Consider the following 23,819-nt stretch of genomic DNA (forward strand, 5'->3'; position numbering starts at 1 on the left):
TCACTCACTCACTGAATTTCTGTACCACGCAATAGTCAAAGCTCTCTGGGCAGTTCACAATATGATCCAAACTTCATGCAAGAATTGTAAATGATAGAAAATCAAGTAAAAAACAATTAACAATAGAACTACTGAGACTTGATTAAAAACTGAAACACCCCATTGTGTGCTGTCCAATGCCTGCAAATAGAGGAAAGCCTTAATCTGGTGCCGGAAAGATGCCAGTGTTGGCACCAAATGGAACTCACTGGGGAAAACATTCCACAGGCTTTCATCCATGAGGACTGTTCTCAGAGTGCCTTCCTCTGTAGATGGTGAAATTATTGAGATATAAAGTGGAGGCAGAAATTGTGAGTGAGTGATGCATTCATTTCAGTTTGGGATTAAAGACTAAGATCTGCATTTTTTATGATTCTTAGGTAAAAGTCATGGTGAGAATCTGCCCGTCGCAAGGAACACATGATTCATCGGAATCAATGTCGTTTCTGAAGGTAGATCCGCGGAAAAAACAGATCACGCTTTATGACCCTTCTACAAGTGGCCCTTCCAATGCAAGTCACCGAAGAGGAGTTGTGGCAGTCCCAAAGATGTTCGCCTTTGATGCAGTATACCCCCAGGATGCTGCTCAGGTATTGAAGCCAAGCGCACGCAGCTAATAATTTGGGTGGCTGCCATGGTATTTAAATTCCGGCAAGAGAATTCTTTGCAGCTTTTCGGGGAGATTTTTTTCCTTTGAATTAGTTGGCTTAATTACTGGGAAAGCATGCTAATTAATAGTCAGTTCGCAAGGTCTCACACTGTTTTAATTTAACCCAGATGTGAAATTAAGAAGCGATATCTGTGGAGATAATTCTGCTCGGTGAATACATTCCCCCCATACTTCTTTGTGCTATTTAGAGTAACACACACTCTGCATATGCACCTTGCGGTTTACTGAGGCTCTGATGGTGCGTCCCGTGTAGGTCTCTGTTTTGGCAAAACATTTGCAGGCGTGTGGTTGTCTGTTCTGGTTTGGGAGGTATTTCACACCTAAGAGGCCTTTGGTATTTTGCTGAATAACGATAGAACAGAACAGTACTCCTCCTATTGTGCTTGGGAAATGCAGGCTTGCCTCATTGAGAAGATCAGTGATGGAAAATTCCCTGCAAGAAGGTTGCTCACCATTCTCCACCCTTCAGCATTTGACAAAGCATCGCTCCCGAGCAATTGTATATGCCTAGGGCACACTTTCAGGCCACAGTGCAATTGGGAGTGAGTCCCAATTACTTTTGTGGGACTTTCTTCTGAGTAAAGGTGCTTAGGTTAGTGCTACATACTTGTGGTTGTAGCAGGAAGTCACAACAGACCTACCTATTTCCAGTGACGAATTGGATGTTTGCCTTCCAACTCACAGGGTACTCCAGAATCTTGCAAACAGGGCTGCAGTCCAGAGGGGAGATGCCAGGGTTTCTCAATAGACAAACAGATATAAAGGAAGTTAATAGAAGGAAAGAACCTTGATAACCATTGGAATGTATCATCTGCAGACTTTCAAATGTTGGAGTTTTACTTTGCTTGTATTTAAAAAAACCCCAAAATGTTCAGCAAATAGAGAGGAAGAAACAAACTAATTTTGCTTAATTTTATATAAGAGAACTTTCCCTGAGGGACAGATCCTGCTCTTTCTACACATGCTGCACTGCATCTCAGCAAGAATATAGGATGGTTCACTAACCATTGACAAATCAAGGACCTTCCTCCGTCACTGCTTGGTTAAGCGCACCATAGTTCCCATAACATCTGACCCAGGCAAAGATGGGTTCTGCAAAGCTTACTTGCTGTGTAGACTTTGCCTGAACTGGGGGAGAGGAGGGGCGAAGGTATGAGAATGCACATCAACTATAAAAAGGGAAATGATATTTTGTTTTTCATGTGGGCGCCTGAATGGGCTACCACTGGAAGAGGAGGGATTGTACCAAAGAGTGGTTGAAGTGAGGTCAGAAATAGGCTTGCCTTATACATTCAGAGGTACCATGTGTGTGGAGATTTCTTTTTAGCAGTTATAGATAGCAGAGAAAAAAAACCTCTAAGCTTGAAATAAAGTCTTGAATTTGAGATTTAAATCCTACAGAACAATTAATTTGATTTGATCATCTGGTGTCTAATGGTTTTAAAGCTGAGTCAGAATCTTATTTGGAATCAGAATCTGACTTTTTTTTCAAAATGTGAAATATTTGATCAGCTTGAATATTTCAGAAATTAAAGGAGAAATTTGTCTCAGCTGGTTCTCTCAGCATATTTTTCTGACATGTGGAAGAAAAATGGATTGAAGAATGCCAAATAACCCAGCCTTCTCTGACTTCGTTTGTGCTTCCTGCTCACTCCTTGCTCACTTACAAGTCAGCTTATTATTTAAATTCTGATGGGCTATGGGGATTTTTTTGTGGCCATTCTGTGAGGTTCACTGTCATAACAGCCGAGTCTGGATTTCCTTCTGGTTCTGGGGTGTTTGTTTACAGTATCACTTTTACATCCAACCTGCTGACCTGATCTCAGGCCTTTCTGTTCTAGCGGTCTACCAGCCCTGTTAACCCCCTAACCATTCAACACCTAGAGGGAGTTTGCCAAAGAAGAAGAGAGAGACCACCTATGATATGCGGGGGGAAGGAAGACACAGCCTTGGATTTATAAGAGCTGAGCAGGGCTGTCAAAGACAGGACATTTTGGAGGGTCTCCATAGGACAGAGATGACTTGATGGTTCATAAGAACAACTGTGAGCCCACAGCCCTGTAAGGTTCCATCTTTTAATTGTGGTTAAGGGACAAGGGATGCCCTGACTGGAGAATTGTGGGTTTTCTTGCCCTTCTTAGCTGGTGTGAGTGCCTCCTTCCCTTTCATCCACAGCCTTAAGGATTATACCTGCTTATGGTTTTAAAGTAACAATGCTATAAGAAAATGAAGAAAACCCCCATGGTGTTCAATTTAAGACAGAATTTGAAATGAGGGCTTAAACCTGGATTGTAGACCCTGCTTCTGAAGGAACATTCTGGACATTAGCCATGGTTAAAGTTAGCAGAGGAGGCAACCTGGTTAGCATTAAGCAGGGATCAGGTCAAAAGAGAGCCAGTGTGGTGCAGTGGTTAAGAGCGTGGGACCTGGCTCTCAGGAGATCTGAGATCTAGTCCCTGCTCACCCATGGATCCACTGGGTGACTTTGGGCCAGACACTGCTTCTCAGCCCAACCTATCTCACAAGGCTGTTGTTGTGGGGATAAGATTGAGTGCAGCAGGAGGAGAATGATATAAGCTGCTTTGAGTTCTTTGTGAGGAAAAAGGCAGGCTATAAATCTAATAAAATAAGTAAATAAAACAGATGATTTGAAATAAAAGTTTGAAGGTGGTGTTCAAGAAGGGATCTGGTCATCTTGTAGTCTATCAGATGTTTAGCCCTATAACTTCCATGTTGTATCCACTGATTTGATTTGTACCCTCATTTCTACCAGAAATGGCAGTCAAGGCAACTTACAGGAACAATTGAAATAAACAAGAAAAAGAAACTATTGAAATAAACAACAAAACGATATATTTTATCCATGTATTCTGTTTATATTCCACCTTTTTCCTTTAGGGGACACAAGGCAGCTTATATAATCTTCCTCTTGAACATATCCTCACAACAACCTTGTGAGGTAGATTAGGCTGAGCATCCATGACTGGGCCAAATTCACCCGGTGACATTTGTGGCCAGGTGGGGACTAGAACCCAGATCTTTTGGATCCCAGCACAACACGTTCACCTTTACACTACACTGACTCTTTTATTAAAATACAACAAAGCATAACAATTACAGAATTAAAAAAATAAAAGCATTACCCAATCCAACAGATCACTAATAGGGTAAAGGCCTGATCCTTCACCATTGACTGTGCCAGTTAGAGCTGATGAGAGTTGTAGACTAAAACATGTATTATAGGCATTTACATTCCACCTTTTTCCTTTTGTGAGGAACCTAAGGCAGCTTACACAGCAACATGTTATCCTTCTGACAACAACTCTGTGAGGTAGGCTAGGCTGAGAGTGAGTGACTGGCCCAAAGTCACCCATTAAGCTTCATGGTTATGTGAGGACTAGAACCCAGTTCTCCTGATTTCCAGTCCTGCACTCTAACCAACACATCATTCTGGTCCTTAAAACACGTGGAGGACATCATTGCCCATTTCTGCCTTAAGAAATGTACAGATATAAGCCCAGCTTTTCAGGTGAAGAGTTTTGGGTAAGAAAGGAGGGTGTGCTGTACAAGCTGTCCTGGATCTCTAATCAAGGATAAACGGTTAAGATGCTTTTGTCTTGACTAGGTCATAGAATCATAGAGTCGGAAGGGGCCATGAAGGCCATCGAGTCCAACCCCTTGCTGTTGCAGGATGCTATGTTTTTTCCTTTAAATTTTTAATAATTTGACAAAGCATCTCCCACACAGGTTTATTAAAAACTATCACTAAAGAAACACTGTACAAAAAAAATCTGGAATTGCCTTGTATTTTTTAGCAGCTATGAAGAAATTACCACCTTGGACCTCCTCTCATTTGGCCTGGGAGGCGTCTTGTTCTGGTAGATCCCTGAGTGCTGAAGGAAAAGCAAAAGCTGGCTGGAAATGAGGCATGCAAGAGAGAGCAATCGAGTGTTAGTGACTTGTGGTTCAGACTCTATGGTTTGAGTTCTTTTGAATGCGGGGAGATGTGAATTTTCCCCATGGGGAAATTGTGCTGTGCTCTTGTATGCATCCCCCCTGCCCCCCAAACTCACATGCACAGATGAGGCCCAGAAACATCCACTTGTGTTGATTGTCCAAAATACCTCCTCTATTTTGTTTCTCCAATGGATATGGTTCCCAAAGTGAAGATAAAATAGAAATCTTTCAAAATTTCCATCGGGGGCTCTTGAATTCCTCTCTCTCCTCCCGTCATCCAACAGCTGGGGGGAGCTCCTTTGCAGTGAATCTGCCGCTATTACTGAGAAAGCATGGATGAGATATTATATTAGCCCTACGCTTCGGTGGATAGCATTTCTTTTGTTACCAAGGTCATAAAATTGATACTCCATGGGAGCCAGGATAATGGGATAGGAAACTATTGCAGACTTATATAGCAGCTTTTATTAGAGAAAAATGGAATATAGACACTAAAATAATACGACTAATGCTGTGAAATGTGCAAAAACATTGTGTTTGGAACTGTTCTTTTCGTATCAAAGGCATGATAAAGCACATACTGATACATGGTCTGAAGGTGGCTCTCTGCATGTCTTCTAGGCCGAGGTATGCTCTGGAACAGTCGCTGAAGTCATCCAGTCTGTCGTGAATGGTGCAGATGGTTGCATCTTTTGCTTTGGCCATGTCAAGCTTGGTGAGCTCCCAAATTCATTACAGTTAATTACTATGTCAGCCTGGTAATTACATGCTGTCAGCTCCTGGAACAATAAACCTGGAGTATATGAATAGATTAGAATTTCTTTTTAATTAGCTTTGCAAACTTCTCCTGCTTTATTTCTACACTGGGACCTTAAGTTGTGTGTTTCTTTCTCTCTTTTGTAATTCATTTGAGAAAAAGGTAAAAGGCAGCTATGTATCTATATTAGCTTCTTCAGGAACAGGCTTTTGTAGGACAGGTGTGACCAAATTCAAAAGATCCAAAGGGCCTTGAGAAATTAATTGGCTTTGGGAAGAAAAAGTTAGCAGAGATGGAGAAATTAATTGAGTAAATACCAAAGGATTAATAATGTAATACATAAAAGCCACTTTTAAAACATCTGTTCTTTCCCATTGTCTGTTAAAATGTGTGGCATTAACTATAATCGAAGGGCATGTTCAAACATTTTCCAGGCCCTCTGTCATATTCCTGCAAGCCAGATGGCATCTGCTTATTGACCATTCCTAAACTGCCAGTTGGGAAGAGCCCCATGAGAAATTTGTGGGAGTGGAGTGGGTACTGGAGTTTGTGGCCATGGAAAACCCTACTTCAGAGCTGGAGAAAAACTTCAGATTTTTAAGGGCAATGCCAGCCCACCTTAGGCAGCCAACAAGAATGGGGCAGAAGGGCCTTGGTGCATCTGGGAGAGAGCTCCATCTGTAGGGAATGAGAATGTCCATTCCTGTATACCTGTAGAAAGGTCTACAGGTGTGAATCTACCTATAGCAATGCTTCTTGTGATGTTAAGCCCTGAAATTGGGTGCAACAGGGCAGCCTTGGGTCTGCTGAGGCATAAGCACCTTCATTTCCCTATGTGACATTTTTGGTATCCATTTTTCTCAATGCAAGCAACATCTGAAAGTTCACAAAAATGTGATTTTGGAAAACAGCTCTGTCTTGGCTTGTGGAAGACTTGGGAAATACAAATTGCATAGGGCCTTTAAAAAAGTACATCAACAGAGTGAATGTTTTACCCATCCCTATAATGCCCATGATTATTTTAAGTGGTGTGCTGTCCATTTAATGTTGGACAGCACGCAAAAGTTATTCTTGATGGGCCAGTTAAATTTTCTCTTGCGTTCCCTTCAGGAAAATCCTACACCATGTTTGGAAAAGATAACTCCACGCAAGGCCTTGGTATCGTTCCCTGTGCGATCTCATGGCTCTTCAAACTAATCAATGAGCGGAAGGAGAAGACTGGAACGCGTTTCTCCATTCGAGTCTCCGCTGTGGAGATCAGTGGCAAAGATGAAAACCTTCAGGATTTGTTAGCTGAAGTAGCCACCGGCAGTCTGCAAGACGGGCAATCTCCAGGGGTTTATCTGCGAGAGGATCCAATATGTGGAACGCAGGTATAAGATCTCAGGGCAGGTTTGGAAGCCTGGCTTTTCCTTTCTCGCTGACATTTTTTTTTTAAAAACCCTTTTATCTGACAACAATTCCACCATTTCTTAAGGATGATATTTTTAATTGCTTTTTCATTTTTAATCCTCAGTCCCAGAGTGTACATATTTGTTTCCTTTAGCACCCTTGAGGCTTGCTCTATTCAGAGAGGGGGTATCATTCACCCCGTCTTAATTAGTTGTTGTTTTCTTTATATTCCAGCTTCAGAATCAAAGTGAATTAAGGGCCCCAACAGCAGAGAAAGCTGCCTTCTTCCTCGATGCAGCACTGGCAGCCAGGAGCACTAGCAAACCGGAATGTGATGAAGAGGATCGGAGGAATTCACACATGTTCTTTACCCTCCATATTTATCAATATCGCATGGAGAAGAGTGGCAAAGGAGGAAGTATGTTGCTCTAGCTAAAATTTGCTTTGCTCTCATGATGATAATTTGCTTCAGAACCAAAATTGAAGCTCAAAGAAAGCTTTGAGTTGAATGACCTTTTGATCATCCATTGAAGGAATCTCAGTACATATTTCAATGTCTTCTGCCGTGGAACTCAGTGTGGCATGCATACTTTCTGTCTCTGTCTCCGTTTTTCTGTCTCTCTCTCCCCCCTTCCATTTTATCCTTACAATTTCCCACAGCTTGGTACCACTAGTACAGTATCATTTGTGATACTGGACCAACACCATTGGGTACTGCCCAAATGATCTGATCATTTACTAATGCCGTTTATTTTCTGATGTCTCTATCCTCCATATTTAATTTCTGCTGCCTTAGTATTTCTGCTGTTCTGCGTTGAGCTGGACCAGGGTGTAGCCTGTGTTCCTGTTGCTTTTCAGTGTCTGGAGGTCGAAGCCGTTTACATCTCATTGACTTGGGCAGCTGTGAGAAGGTGCTCAGCAAGAGTCGAGAGGGAGGAGGTTCCCTCTGCCTTTCTCTGTCTGCATTGGGCAGCGTCATCCTGGCCTTAATCAACGGGGCCAAGCATGTGCCATACAAGTAAGTGAGTTATTCTACCTAAGGTAGACCCAAGGCTTGGACTGGATTCTCAGGTCACTTATCACTTACCTGAAGGCAGATTCAGATGGTGCTTTCAAGGTGGTGGACTTCTGGATGTGATGATACCTCCAGTTTTAGTTGTGTTCTCCTCCAAATGGTCAAAAGGAATTCTCTATTATCAGAATAAGGCATAGATGGTTGCTTCCTATTTGAGAGAGTTATGTCTTATAAGGCCAGCAAACACACCTTGCACATCCTGTTTAGCACTGGAAGAATGAGAAGTTTGTGTAAAGCATCATTGTTGTTCAAATGAGAACTTACCAAGATTCAGTGTGGTGCAGTGGTTAAGAGTGTGGGACTGGGACTCAGACAATCTGGGTTCTAGTCCCTGCTCAGCCATGGAGCCAACTGGGTGACTTTGGGCCAGCCACAGACTCTCAGCCCAACCTACCTCACAGGGTTGTTGTGGGAGGAGATGTAAGCTGCCTTGAGCCCTTTGTAGGAAAAAGGCAGGATATAAATCGAAAAATAAATAAATGAATTCACAGATTCCTTCATAAATGGGATGGAAAGAACTTGAGGTTAAAAAAACCCCCAAAAATGGAAATGAACAGGTTTTTCCAGCCAAGGCTCTGAATGCTTGGCCTTTACACCTCTCAGTTGGTATTCACCCATTTTTAGGATAGAGTTAGTGTTGCCATCCGTTTAATCTTTCACAGCTCCTTGACAGGCATATCCAGCATTGTCTTCTCCATGTTGGGTATTGTTGTTGTTAATGGTCTTTAACCTATGGTGACCCTATGAATGAATACCCTCCAAAACGTCCCATCCATGACAGCTCTGTTCAGCTCTATCAAATTTAAAGCTTCCTTTATGGATTTAATCATATTTGGTCTTCCCAATAATAGGCATCTGCATATCTTAAACTAGTGATGTTTCTTTTACCAGTTTTCACTCCTTCCTCTGATTCTAATCCAGTTTTCCAAATGATATGTTCTGCGCATATACTGAACAGATAGGGAGGTAAAATACATCTTTGTCTGACACCTTTGCCTATGGGAAACCATCCTGTGCTCCATATTCTGTTCTAACTGTAGCTTCTTGTCCATGATACACATTACGCATCAGGACAATCACATGCTGAAACACACCCATTTCTTTCAGGACCATCCATAGCTTCTCACGACCCACACAGTCAAAGGCTTTGCTGTAGTCTATAAAGCACAGACTGATATTTTTTTTAAATTACTTGGTGCTCCCAGTAGCCAACACATATTTGTAGATTGATCTCTAGCGCTGCTTCCTTTTCAGAATCCAACTTGGTTGTCCAGCATTTCCAGCTCCATATAGGTCAACATTCTTCATTGCAGCACTTTGAGCATCACTTTGTTTGTGGGGGAGATTAAGGCAATGGCCCTATGGTTGCTGCACTCAGAATTGTAGAATAGTAGAGTTGAAAGGGGCCATGAAAGTCATCGAGTCCAACCCCCTGCTGTTGCAGGACACCACATTACACATCCTACTCAGACAGCTGTCCAGTTTCCTTTTGAATGGTGGGAGAGCCCACCACTTCTCTAGGCACCTGGTTCCACTCCTGAATTGCTCTGACAGTGAGGAAGCTTTTCCTGATGCCCACCCTGAATCTGGGTTGTTGCAACTTGAATTGACTATTCTGCGTCCTCCACTCTGGCATCAGCCAGAAGAGATCTTGACCTTCCTCTTTGTGACAGCCTTTGAGGTTCTTGTAGAGGGATACTTGTGGACTCTTTTGCCTCTCCTTCCTTGAGGATTGAAATATATATAGAATGTTTCCAGTCTGTGGGCCATTATTTTATTTTGCATATTTGTTGAGATGTTTTTGATGGGATTTGAACTGATTCATTTTCTGAAGCTTGGAATACATCTATTGGTAACCTGTCTATTCCAGGTTCTTTATTCTTTGCAAGTGCTTTCAGAGAAGCTTTCATTTTACTTTCTAATATTGTAGGCTCCTCTTCATGGGATTCCTCTTCAAAGAAGTCTGCCATCCTTTTATCTCTTCTGTGTATTGTTTCCACCTTCCCTTTATTTTCTCCTGATTGGGTAGCATGTTCCTTACTTGTTTGCTAGCATTGCTAATGTAGGTATGAATTTCTATTTGATTTCTTGGATCTTCTGGAAGGGGTATCTTGCTGTTCCTCTTTTGCTCTTGTCTATTTCTTCGTAATGGCCATTGTAAAAGTATTTTCATTTTTACATGACAGTTGCTGAGAGGTTGCATTCAGATTTCTGGCCCCGTTTCTGCCACCGTTTGCTTCTTGGTTGTCTTTTTCAACTGTGTTTCTTGTCAACCATACAGGCCTTTTTCTTTCTTGTTGCTACAGGAATTGTCTTTTGGCATTCTTCTCTAATGTCTCCAGTTTCAGTCCAAAGGTTTTCTGGCTCACTGTTAAGTTGAGCAATGCAGGTGCCATTCCTGGTGACCAACCTCCTCCCCTGCCTGGTGCACCTGGCAGTGGAAGTTGGGCTCTGGAGCACTCCAAAGCACACGAGTTTCTGGAGAGCCAAGCCCAGGGAATCTGATCAATTCCCAGCCCCAAACAGATTTCTTTCCACATCTCCAATAGAAAGAATGAAGCTGGATAGAGCAGGAAACAAAACCGGCAAGTCTTGTTGCCAGTTGCATTTAGTGCAAGAATACTTCTAAAATATTGTAGAATAAAATATTCTAAATGAACTAAAACACATGCTGATTCTGTTCAGCAGAATTTGACTCCATTGCATACACTTTTTTGATGGGACCAGCTCCAGGTTTCATATGGGCCCAAGATTGTACCTGGATAGGCCTGAAATCCAGGAGAAGCAGCATGCTTAGAAAGTTGTGGAAAGAACTGTGAATGGTGACAGATCCTTGTTTGTCTATATTCCATAGGGACAACAAATTGACAATGCTACTGAGAGAATCACTTGGGAACATCAACTGTAGAACAACCATGCTAGCTCACATATCAGATTCCCCAGCAAATTATGCAGAAAGTCTTACGACTATTCAGCTTGCTTCTCGCATCCACAGGATGAGGAAGAAGAAATCTAAGGTTGGTACACTACAGCAATGGTTTGGAAAGAATTCTGCTTACCTAAGAGCATAAGAAGAGACCTGCTGCATGAGGCCAAAGGTCCATCTAATCCAGCATTCTGTTCACACACTGGCCAAGCAGGTGCTAGTAGATCCAACAAGTACGGTGTGTGTGCGGTCGCACCTTGCCACTCTCCCCACACCTGTTGGCAAAATAGAATTCCATGACAGTGAGTGGAGTAAGCCAGTTCTTGAATCAGAAACAGTGCCTAATGCTTACACTTCTGAGGTGGGAGGATGATCCATGGCAGCAATACCTCCTGGGTCAGTGTTACTAGAATCAAAGACTCTACCTTTCTTGCCTTCTGTCTGCCAAAATGGAACTCTTTATGATTTTTTAAGTATAGTGAGGGATGGTTTGGAGAATCCTACTTTGATTGTCCCATTAAATCTGGTTGTAAATTCACTGGTGTGAAAACAGTGCACAGAAGCAAGTCATTCTATGATTCTGTGTTTGGGGACTGTATAAAGGGGCCAAGAAATGCCACCCTCTGCTCTTAAACTTGGCCACCCCTTTTGGCAGGTGGTGAGGCTGCAGGGAGAGGGGCATTCTGGGAATTTTGGACAGTTAGTGAGGGAATTTTAGTGGTAGTGTTTTTCTCAGTAGGCCGCCAGACTTTTTACCTAGATGTCCCCTCGCCATGGTGCTCCATGATGCTGTAGCATCGTGAGAAGAGGATGTATGGATTAAAAACAAAATGGCAGTTGCTAGTGGTAGTGCTACCACTGTAGCCGCAAAACAAACCATGGCAGTAGAAAACCTACATGCCTGGCAGAGATTTGGGGAACTTCCATTTTTATCCTAGACTTTGGGTCAAAAGTTCTCATTTGGCCACCTGGCACCAACCTTGCCAGCTTTTTAGCACCAGAGTTAGCTGACCCTTAATGCTGAGACTTTAAGAGAGATCCTTGGTTATCCACTGGCTTCAGGGGAGTACCCATCCCAGGCATCCATCCATCTGCCTGCCTGCCTGCCTTCCTTCACTATATGTTTTCAGCTGCTTTTAATTTTTTAATGTTTCGTTCAATAAGCTGTTATGCTACATGCACTGTATGTAATGGCATTGTTTTTATGTACTGTTGTAAGCAGCCCAGAGAACTTTGGCTGTGGGCTGGTATAGAGATTAAATAAACCATAATAATTTTGGCCCAGTGCTAAGACTGCAGTGCAACTCAGGCACTCAGCATCTGCTGCACCAGGCCTCCAGTTGTCCAAACTGCTTTGGAGGATGTAATGCCTCGGATGGCAAAAGCATCTCCCGAAGCCACCTCCCAGCCACACTCCAAGTGAGTCTAGGATGCTAACAACCTGAATTAGGGGGTGAAAGTGTTCCCTAGACTGCTCCTAATTAAACATTTATCTTAAGTATCTTGTACTGGGATTGTTTCTAGCAGATAACAGGACCTGGGGTATGGAACGGGAGGTGGGAAACAACCTGTTTGCTTTAGCCTTTCATGCTAAAAATGCTGGTTTATTTTGTTTTGGGTTTTGTTTTTTTGCCATTGACAGTATGCATCCAGTTCCTCTGGAGGAGAAAGCTCATGTGAAGAGGGCCACATACGAAAACCGCCTCACCTGCGGCCGTTCCATCCGAGAACCATAGCTCTAGATCCTGACCTTCCCGTGCTGAATCTTTCCAGCGAGCCGGATTATTCCTCAAGTAGTGAACAATCCTGTGACACCGTCATCTATGTTGGTCCCAATGGCACAGCACTGTCAGATCGCGAGCTGACAGATAATGAAGGCCCTCCAGAATTTGTCCCCATTATCCCTTCCTTGAACAAAAAAAGAAGTAAAGACAGCTTCGGTCTTGCGAGAAGTTCTGACAAAGATCATTTTAAGTGCAACACCTTTGCGGAGTTGCAGGAGAGGTTGGAGTGCATTGACGGAAGTGAGGAACCGGCCAAGTTTCCTTGTGGGGAGGTCCCCGCAGCAGCATCCGGCAGCACAGTCCCAATAAGTGCAGACAACGGACACTCTAAATCAAAACCTCTGTCTCCTCCCGGAGGATTCAAGAAGAGCCTTTTGCCAGAAACGGGCCCTTCCAAGAAGGGGCACAACCTTTACTTCCAGCGCAATGGCAGTGGCCCTGAGAAGAAGATACCATCACTAAAGATGGAACACACCAAGCAACAGACCAAGCCTGAGGCCAAGAGAGTGGACTCGGATGGGGAGAAAGAGGCAGCGGTTGAATCCCACAAGTTACCCGCATGTAATGGTCCCAGGGACCATGAGGCAAGTCCAGCTACTGCTGAACTGGTGGTGAAAGAAAAGCCATCGCATGTGAAGAGACCTTTGCCCAGCCCTGCTCCCCCTCCTCCACAGCACCAGGAGTCCCCGCTGAAGAGCAAGCAGGCACACGTGAAGTTTGACCACAGCCGTGCCATCCGGACACCCCCGGTGGGAATGAGTGAGCAGGTGGCTGGTGAGCCTGAACCTCACGCTGGAGGAAGCACGGTTTTGGCCACCAACAACGCGGAGCCGTCAGGAGATGGCATAGAGTTGCATAGGTTCCACTCTTCATTCCGGGGCAAATGCTTTGACCGGGATATTTTGACAACCACAGTGACTTTGCAGCAGCCGGTGGAGCTCAACGGTGAAGATGAACTTGTATTTACAGTGGTTGAGGAATTGTCCATCAGTGGGATCTTGGACAACGGAAGGCCTGCCAGTATCATCAGCTTTAACAGCGACTGCTCTCTGCAGGCCCTTGCATCTGGCTCTCGGCCGGTTAGCATCATCAGCAGTATAAATGATGAGTTTGATGCTTATACTTCCCAGGCAAGTGCTGCTGGCGTTAACATTGAAATTGTTGTGCCCTTTGCTGAAGATCCATTCTCTAGCAGTAGCAGACGTTCCTCCATCAGCTCATGGCTCAGTGAAGTCAGTATATGTACAGTTGGGAGTGACGGAGGCCGGTCTGGTGATGGCTTCCTTGAAGAGTCCCCTTACAGCTGTAGCAAATCTGAGGAACCATTTAACTTGGGTTCTCCTAATGCACCGGTCCCCTTGAAAGCCACCCTAAATGACAGCGGCTTTTGCTTTTCCGAGCTGGAGAGTGAGAGCATGAATTCAAGGAAAACTTCAGGAGGTGAGAACAAAAGCCCTCCAAATTCTGACTTAACCAAAGCATCTCAGACAGAACATGTTCTTTGCATCTCTGATCAGCCAGCAAAAGTTAGGCCTTCTAACTCTCAAAATGCACCAGTGATCGAAACAATACACTCCAGTCTTCCTCGGAGAACGAAAACTACCTCAACTTCAACCCACAACACCACCACCCTTAACTATAAGGAACTGCCAAAGTCACATGTCATGTTCGAGGATCCCTGGTTGGTTCGTACAGATGATGGTTCGGAAGCAAATGCCACAGATCGGTTGCCATCTCCAAACATTCAGACACTCAGTGCTGAGAAACAGTCCGTCAAGCCTGCCCAACAATTTGGGCCGACAAAATCTCAGACAATGCTTGCATGCTTGCAGAGGGTTGTCGATGGTTGTGAAATGGCCTGCAAGTCTTCCAGTGGAGCTGCTAAAAAATCTGAGGCCATTACAAAAGTGCCGCAGCTCAGAAGAGGAGCAACCACACTGGGAGTGGTCCCTGTGTCACACAACGCTGGCCCAGCTGCAGAAGGTACAAGCAGGGCAAATCCTGAAGCTGCTTTTGCCACCAGCAGCCTGAAAAAGAAGAGCATGCAGCAGAAATCCAGCATGCTGCCCAGGCCTAACGGAACAGTGCCTCCAGCACCCCCTATCCGTAAATCGAGTCTTGAGCAGAAAAATGGTGGGCTAGCCAATGGATGGGGCAAGGCTGCAGGACTGGACCCCACTAAGGCCGCCACAGCAAAAAATGAGGATGAGGCCGATTTGCGCGGAAGGTCCGGGTTATGTGCTGCTGAAAACCTCAGTAGCAGATGTAACCTCAAGGGAGACCATTCATTACCCAAAGCAACTTCGAGCTTGAAAGCCAAGACATCCAAAAGCGAATCTGTCCATCGCTATGGGAGCCACATGTCCCTTGAAAGATGTGATAGCCTGACGTCTGTTGGATCCAAGGTCAGTCTGATGAGGGAAAATGGCAGTGGCGGCACGAGCAATGGCAGAAATGGTCGGCTGGTCCCCAGGCTTGGCGTTCCTCCTGTCTCCTCCGGCCTGACATCACCTCCCTCATACACCACACCTTTACCATGCAAAAGCAGTCAAGCAAAAACTGTTGCAAGCCAGAAGGCTCCGGCCAGTGGAAATAAGAACCGGAGCCTTTCAGCCAGCGGATCCAAGTCTCTGAGCAGCTCTGTGAAGTCGCTAGCTCAGTCTGCTGGGAAGACCTCCAGTGTCCCTTTGAGCGGGAAGCCCACTCCGCGGTCTGTGCAAGGTGTGACCAGCAAACCTGGCCGTGGAACCATCATGGGGACCAAGCAAGCCATCAGGGCAGCCAACAGCCGTGTTAACGAGCTGGCGTCAGGCAGCTCAGGCAAGATGAGCCATTTCCGGGGCTCGACAGACTCTGACAGTGGCAACGACAGTGGAATCAATCTCAGCGATGAGAAGTCGCAGGTCCTTGTGCTGCCATCGCCATACAGCAAGATCACTGCCCCGAGAAGGCCCCAGCGGTACAGCAGTGGGCACGGAAGTGACAACAGCAGTGTCCTGAGCGGAGAGCTCCCCCCAGCCATGGGCAGGACGGCGCTTTTTTACCACAGCGGTGGCAGCAGCGGCTATGAAAGCATGATCCGGGACAGCGAAGCCACTGGCAGTGCATCTTCGGCTCACGATTCCATGAGTGAAAGTGGCATGTCCTCCCCAGGGCGCATGAGAAGTCTGAAGTCCCCAAAGAAAAGGTCAACAGGTAACACAAACAGAAATGCTCATGCGAGCATTTCCAGTGCCTTAGAGCCAAGTGCTTCTTCTGCAAGTGTGTCAAAGCCATGAGCGCACGGATCGTGCAAAGCACATCGGCCTAGAGGCCCACAAGATGCTGGATGGCGTTGGATAGGTAGCAGATGTGCTCTTGCTGAAGAGATAAGCAACTGACACGTGTGGCAGCCTTGTCCAGTCTGGTGTCCACTAGATGTTTGGGCCTGCAGCTCCCAGCATTCTTAACCACTGCCCATGCTAGTGGAGGTGCATGGGAGTTGAAGTCCAAAGCATCTTAATTAATTAATTAAGTTGTTGCATTTGCATGCTGCACCTATATCCATGTCTCTCTGGGTGGCTTACATTACAATTATAATTACATTAAAATGTCAGTTAAATAACTCAATACAGCAATGAGTAAAAAAGTAATAACAATATATATCTATGTATTATATAGATAGATAATAGGGATGAACATTCTCGTAGTAAAGTAACATTAACATAATTGAATAATCAATTAATCAAATTTACACGTACCAGGCTGGGGAAGGCTGCTGTATGTTTCCATGAACAATGTCAATCTTCACGTCTATCCTTTCATAAATTCTGCCCTTATAGATCCTAAATAGGTGTTAGCTAATGATGCTACTGCAGAGTAGTTCCGGCTCCCATCACCATTCGACAAATCCATTCTCACTTGCTGTTGTGTCCATTACTGCTTAAAAGAGGTGTTGTTATGTGCCACCAAGTCGTCTCTGACTTACGGTGACTATGGATGAAGCCCTCCAGATGTCCTTTCCATGAAAGCCCTGCTCAGCTCTTGTAAATTCAAGGCATGGCTTCCTTAATGGAATCCATGCATCTCATCTTTGATCTTCCTTTTCTTCTGTCTTTGACTTTTCCTTGCATAATCGTCTTCTCCTGGGAGTCTCGCCTTCTCATGATGTGTCCAAAGTATGACAGCCTCTGTTTTGTCATTTTTGCTTGCAGGGAAAGCTCTGGATTGATCTAATCTAGGGCCCACTTGTTCATCTTTCTGCCATTCCAGGGTATTTGCAAACATCTCCTCCTCCATGATTTGAATGCATCTGTTTCCTTGCTGCCCCTTAAAAGGGTAGATGCCCTCAATCTGGTGTCTCTGCTTTGACCAGTCTGCGTTGGGTGATCCTGCTAGGATAGCATCCTTGTAAGAGAGTCTAGGCTTCTGGCAGCACTGCTTTCAGTTTCTCTGGCACGATCAAGCCCTCTTACCATGTTAAAGTGTGCTAAGAACAGGGCGAACCCATCTTCTTAGCTCCCTAATATGATTTTGTACTCTGATGTTACCAGAGCAGTGTGGGAGCAACACGGTTGTTGCTCCTAAGATATCACAGTTGGCCCACATCCCATCCACATTCACTTAGAAGAAAGGCACTTTCACTGTCACTTCTGCAATTATCACTCTCCATCCCAATCCAAGACCCAAAAGGATCATTGAGGAACCCTTCATGAATTTTTTAAAATGCTCAGAAAAATAGGGCAGAAACTCATGGAATGAAACTGGCCTCTAGCCTCCTCTTTCCAACCCTCATTTTGATCCTGTCCCTTCCTTCTGCACCCAGTGCCTTACGATATTACAGTTTCCGAGCCATTTGGTGACCACCCACAGCCTCCTGAAGCAGCGCCCAGCGGTTGCCTTGAATTAGCAGAAGATGCTCCTTCCTATTAAGCCCAGCCAAGCTCTCTGGAGCTCATTGAGTTCAGTTTTCAAGCTGGGCTATTTTACGATACTCTCTTTACTTTCCCCCCATCCCTTCCTCTCTCTCACCCACCTGGAGGTACATTAATTGTCCCTTCAGTGCTTTCTCTGCTTGTTCCTAGACTAGGCTGAGACTTTTTTTGGCATGTAGCTGTGCAGCTCTGCAAGCCACCTCCACCAACAGCAACTGCCACCTTGTTCCACAGGAAGGACCAGAAGAACTGTGGTTATTGCTGCTTGTGCTCTCTTTCCCCTTCCTGCAGAATTGCCTCTCCCAGTCTTCTCTAGTTGGTAATTGCCCTGCAGGATCACCTTTCCTGGTTCCTGCTGTTTCTTGCCTGCCTGTAAACCCACACAGTGTTTGATTTTCCCTGTTTCTCCGTTCATTACAAAGCACAGCTAAAGGATGGTTGGGTGCCCATGGGTGGAGGGGGGCAGAATGAAGGTGCATGTGTGTGGGGAAAACGGATACATGCGTGTGGATGTGTTTGCAGTTGGATGCATTGGGGTGTGGCACAGATGGACACCTGTGGGAATGTGAGTAGGGTTTGGAAGAGTCTGTCCGTTTATGGATTTCTTCTTGAGCTCAGCCTGCTCTTGCAAAGCAGGTCTAGCCAAGCAGAAGCTCTAAATGCTTGCAGAATGTAGGTTGTGAACCTGGTGGGCCTGGTTGGGCTTAGCAGGAAGGAACATCTTCTGCTAATTCAGAGCAACAGCTGGGCACAGGTTGCTTCAAGGCAACCTTCTGGCATGGAAGATGGACCGCGATAGCAGTTGCAGGGGGCGCCATTCCTGGTGGGCCCAGTGCAACCATTTGGGCTGCTGCAGCTGATGCAGAAGGAGGATGCTGCTTGTGTGCCATCTTGGGCTCCATCAGGAACTTGGGGAGCTGAACCTGGGAATCTGTCAGGTCTGAGTGGATGGATGCATGCAGGGAGGGGGCATGGATTGATGTGTGCGGATGGATACGTGTGTGGGGATGTGCATGGGCTGTGTGGATGGCTGTGTGAGAGGGAGAGGCAAAGAGGGAGTGCAGGATGAGGACGAGTCTTTTGATAGATGGACATTGTCCAGGCAGATGGGTGCATGGCAGTGCAGTGTCTCTGTGGCTTCAGCCTCATTCACTGCTGCCATGTGAGCTCAGGACATAGAGGATTGTGGGCATCCAGGCAAAAGTGCTTTCCCGTCCCTGCTTTAAGATGCTGGGTTTGTTTGATGCAGCAAATATCTTTCCACTGGTTCCTTCTGCAGTTCTTTGATTGGCAGTTCCCCGAGTCAAAATTAAAGAGATGTAAAAGAATTTGGAAAAACAATGCAGTAAACTTTGTGATTAATGCTGCTAATTAACTACAAACCTAAGGCTTTCATTAGTTTTACAGCACATTTAGACAATCAACTGAAATTAGAAATAGATTGGAGATTCACTAGTGTAATCAGTTCCAAGTGGCTTCTTTTCACAGAAGAGTTTGTCCAATCTATTGAGCCCTCCAACTTGCGAGAACAATGATGAGGGGCTTATCTAGTTTGAGTTCGGACAAGGCCAGTTGGCGTGCAGAGCGATTCTTGAGACGCAGCCTGGTGATGTGACTTCCCCCCAACTCGTTACTTACCCTTTTAGAACAAGCATGCTTCCTAAGAGAAAAGGACCATTAGGACAACATTACCGAGAACAATAACATCTCAGTCTTTTCCCCTGACTCGCCCTTCGACCGTGATGATGATAATGATGGCATCCCACCTTTTTTTCTCTTGTGAGGAACTGAAAGCTGTTTGCATAGCTCTGTTTCATCCTTACAACAACCCTGTAAGGTAGATTAGGCTGAGTGAGTGACTGGTCCATGGCTGAGTCGTGACTAGATCCTGGATCTCTCGGGACCCAAGTCCAACACTCTAACACTGCACTGGCTTTAGTGTGAGTAGTTTACTAGTCCCTGAATAAACATCACTGTTCTTTAAAATGTATAAAGGACTTTCCTACTCAGATTGATTTTGAACAATCAAGAGCAATCCATCAATCAAGCGCAACCAATATCTACCTAACAAAATATGGGAATCCAGTTTTCGAGTGTGTCTGTGTGCTAGAAATGTATGATACAATTTCTTTCAGTTTGGGGTTTACCCAGTTGGGACTGAACATGAACTCAGATGTAACCTGTGGTCAAAGTTCATAGATGTCCAAGCTTTCGGCACAATTCATGGAGCCCTAAAATGAATTTGAGATTTGAAGAGTGAGAATGAAAAAAATGGATACTTTTGAAAATGTGCACCAATATACTTTAATCAATGGGAGAAGAGTGTGTACATTCTGGAAGGACCCATAGTGGATGCATACATTTGGAAAAAATGCATGAAAACAGGCACAGAATAAAACCACTTTTTTTGTGAAAAAAACAAAGCACTCGATCTGACAGGATTCAAGTCAGAGGGAGCTCAGAAGGAAAGCAGAGAACCTTGGTGAGCTCCAGTTTTGCTGATTTGCATATCCCAAGAATGTATATTTATGCATGTGTATATCTGTGTTTAAGAACACATATACATGTGTGTGGGCAAGCTAATGCTTCTCCTGGTGTGTTCCCTGGTCCTGCTGACCAATTTTCTTCATTCGGTGACCAATCCATTTAAAGACCAGGCTTCAGCCTTCACAGCTGTTCTCTTTTCATAGCACATCAACCTCTTAAGTCTCTCCTGCAAATCAATATTAACAGCTGTGTAAAGTTGCACACATATTGAGAAGGTATTACTGGCTGATGGATTTGTCTTTGGTTTTGCCCCAGGAAATGCTTTATAAGGTCTTTCGTTCTAAAATGACAAACAGTCCCCTTTTCTCAATTGGAATTGTCCTCCGTCAATAAATTACAGTTTACTTTTCAGAGTGCTTGGCGCTTTGACACTTGTAATATATTCAGAAGTCATTCTAGGTTTTAGTTTAGGGGTTGGTAGAAAAAGCAGCAATACAATCTTATGAAGTCAGCTCTGTGGGTTCAGTCGGACTTTCTCCCAGGTCGGTGTGTTTAAGCTTGCAGACTAACAATGCAGTCCTGTAACAAACGGATGCGGGAAGAAGCTCCACTGTGTGCAATAAGGGCATTCTCTCAGATAATGATATGTAAGGATGCAATTCTACGAAAGAAGCCCATATGGAATTCTATATGTAAGAATGCAGTCCTATGGCAGATCCATTTTTCTGCTGAGGGCCACGTTTGCTCAGGAATTTAACGCACCGCATGCTGATGGTGGGTGAGCACAGAGCCAGATGTGGACAGTGGAACACTTTTCTCCTTTCTTTTACTTTCCCTTCCTGCCAGCCCTCCTTCTGTCTGCCAGAACCTTTTCTCTCGCTTGCGCTTCTCCCTGCTTTCTGACATCCTCTTCGCTTTCACCCTCTCCTCCCGGCAGGCTGCCGAGGAGGAGACAAATCTTCCTGAATTAAATGGCTTGCAAAGAGCTTTAATATTAGGCTGATCGCCTGCCCTGGATTAGGGAACAGAGTGGAGGTTATATGTAGGTTTGCACAGTAAGACGAGGACTTGATAAAGGTACATAAAGAAGAACAGTGTAGACGGTTCTTCACTAACAGTCAGGTCCCTCAGGAATAGTTATTGGCACAGGTTTTGGAGAAACAAGATTCCCCTTTCATGCTGTGGCACTGCCATGTCACATGCCTCTCGCATTCCGCCGAGGAAGACAAAGCGTGCGCCGTGATGTCATTGCACTGCAAGTGACCAAGTGGATCCTTCATGCGATGTGGGCATGGAAATGTGCGGTATCGGCAGGGTGGCCTAGGGAGGAGAAATTGCTGGGTCGCTGGTCCTGCATTGGCCAGCCGCTGCTCTGAGGTGGGTTTCCAGACTGCTCAGCCCCATCCAGGGTTCTGTGTTTTGGCCATGCTAAGTTGACCGAATTCAGTGAATGTTGGCAACTGGCTGTTCCCATAGATGTGCATGTGAATGTTACACAAAGTAAACCGGCAGGCCCTGCAGAGAAGTACATGCATAGCCTGGACTGGCACATTGACTCATAGAATAGTAGAGTTGGAAGGGGCCCAGAAGGCCATCGGGTCCAACCCCCTGCTGTTGCAGGACACCCATTTACACCATTGCACTCGGGTGGCTGTCCAGGTTCTTCTTGAACGTCTCCAGTGTGGGAGAGCCCACCACCTCTCCAGGCAGCTGGTTCCACTGTTGTATTGCTCAGTGGAGGGAGCTTTTTCTGAAATCTAGCCTGAATTTGGCTTGTTGCAGCTTCACTTGATTATTCTCTGTCCTACTCTCTGGCATCAGCGAGAAGAGATCTTGACCTTCCTCTTTGTGACAGCCTTTGAGGTGCTTATAGGGGGATTTCATGTCCCCCCTCAGTCTTCTCTTCTCAAGCCTGAGTGTGCCCAGTTCTCTCGGTCTCTCCTCATAGGGCAGAGTTTCCAAACCCTGATCATTTTTGCTGCCCTCCTCTGGACCCTTTCTAATTTTCCTGCATCTTTCTTAAATCTTGGTGCCCAGAACTGGACACAGTATTCCAGGTGATGTCTGACTAGTGAGGAGTACAGGGGAGCTACTACCTCTCGTGATTTGGGAGTGATACTTCTTTCAGTTCATCCCAAAATAGCATCTGCCAGATGAAGATACATGACTTCTTGTTCGGTTCCATCGCAGGTTTCCAGCGCCGTCGGCTGATCCCAGCTCCTCTTCCTGATTCTGCATCCCTGGGGAGAAAGCAGAGTACTGCTGGTCAGTGGGTCGATCTACCACCCTTGCCAGGCACTTTGAAGGAGCCATTTGAAATCAAAGTTTATGAGATTGATGATGTGGAACGACTTCAGCGACACAGACAAGAGGAGACTGAGGTCAGCACATATTTTATCACAACACTAGACAATCTGCGTCACACGCACCACAGACAAGGCAGGATCGTTGTTCTGTCTTGAGCGTGTGCCTTTAGTGGGAACTGCAAATGCTGTTTGTTACCCCATTTTTGCATTTTCTACATGGGGGTGCCTCACCCATTGAAAGTAATTGCTGCCTGCCATTAATTGTGTTTAACGTAGCTGATGGAGTGAGTGGAGAATATCAGTTAATATGTTACGAGAAGGTTTTATAATCATTGCCTGCCTGATGAAACTTTATGGCCCTTTCTTCACTAAAGGGTAATTAACTCTTTATGTAAATGGCATAAAGTATCCCGGTTAGAATTCTGTTAAATTCAAGATGTTGTGAATTTAATTTACTTGTAATTGGCCAAACAATCCAGTTAATTCTGAGTTGCTGACAGGAATTAGTTTGCTCCCATTTCTTTTTAATAACTTGTCTCCTTGTTTCTTTTGTGACAGCCTTTCCAGGATGTTGAAAAGGTAAGTCGAGTCTTTGGATCTGCTTTTACCAGGCAGCAAAGAGCTTTCATTCCTGCCACCACATTTGTGTCTGTTGTGCAAAGCGGTGAGGGGACAGTTCCAGGGGAGGGCCTGTGCATAGCAGAAGCTGTGGGCAAGAAGAATGTGCATAAAAGACCTTGTATTACAGGCCATGGATGCATTGCCCAGGTGCGCTTTTATCTCTGTGGATATCTTAGATCTTTCATGATTTGTTTCTTTATTATAATACGTTTTGGAATCCGTGATCATAAATTGTGCTTTGCTGCTGCATTTAATTTTGATTGCATTTAATTGGCATCTATTTATATTACCATTTTTTACTTTGTATATATGCACATGGCCCTGAGAGCCTTGGTTTTGGGAGACTTATTCATCAAATAAATGAATCAATGCATTTGTAGATACATATAATAAATAGAGTTGCAATGGAGCATTTATTGGAGGACCCAAATAGGGGTGATAGTGCATAACCCTTCCCGTCCCCTTTGCTTCTTCTCGGCAGCCCTTTTCTGCTGCTACTCTGAACCTTCCTTTCCTGATCAAATGGTGAAAGGTGTTTGGGCACCGGGCTTGCAGAGGAGAAAAAGGACATGGGAAAGCATTTATGTACCCCGTCTACTTTTTCCCTTCTAAATGCCCTTCCAACTTCCCCTTTGTGTGCAAGTCAAATTCAGGGTTGAAAATCTCTAGTTCTGCCTACAGATTTTGCCATTTTGGTTTTCCTAACTAAATTATATTTACTCTTTGCACTGCGGAGAGAAAGCAATTTCTGTACATATGGTTGTAATTTAGGAGTATCGGAGGGAAGTACATTAACTCAGGGAATGGCAATAAAATGTCTTAAATGCTCATAGCATGTCGCTTTTATTAGATTAGCATCCATGAAAGTCCACTTCCAGCAAAGGGAGCCGGG

The 23,819-nt window shown here is 44.9% G+C and overlaps 1 protein-coding gene across 2 annotated transcripts in view; it reads left to right on the forward strand.

The window, feature by feature from the left end:
* The first annotated feature begins 321 nt into the window (after positions 1-321).
* Positions 322-23,819, forward strand: part of KIF26A (kinesin family member 26A) — a 31,226-nt gene continuing 7,728 nt past the window's right edge. The window contains exons 1-9 of one of the 2 annotated variants that reach the window (XM_044436958.1): positions 322-629; positions 5,288-5,381; positions 6,534-6,796; positions 7,050-7,233; positions 7,674-7,833; positions 10,745-10,907; positions 12,459-15,795; positions 22,191-22,381; positions 22,865-22,885. In XM_044436958.1, coding sequence (XP_044292893.1) covers positions 429-629; positions 5,288-5,381; positions 6,534-6,796; positions 7,050-7,233; positions 7,674-7,833; positions 10,745-10,907; positions 12,459-15,795; positions 22,191-22,381; positions 22,865-22,885 — 4,614 coding nt within the window. In that variant the 5' untranslated portion in view covers positions 322-428. Of the gene's footprint in view, positions 630-5,287; positions 5,382-6,146; positions 6,153-6,533; positions 6,797-7,049; positions 7,234-7,673; positions 7,834-10,744; positions 10,908-12,458; positions 15,796-22,190; positions 22,382-22,864; positions 22,886-23,819 lie in introns of those variants that run through there. The other variant, XM_044436959.1, reaches the window with a different exon arrangement.

This window comes from Varanus komodoensis, unplaced genomic scaffold, assembly GCF_004798865.1.
Source record: "Varanus komodoensis strain SLA01 unplaced genomic scaffold, ASM479886v1 scaffold3, whole genome shotgun sequence".
Taxonomy (NCBI): domain Eukaryota; kingdom Metazoa; phylum Chordata; class Lepidosauria; order Squamata; family Varanidae; genus Varanus; species Varanus komodoensis.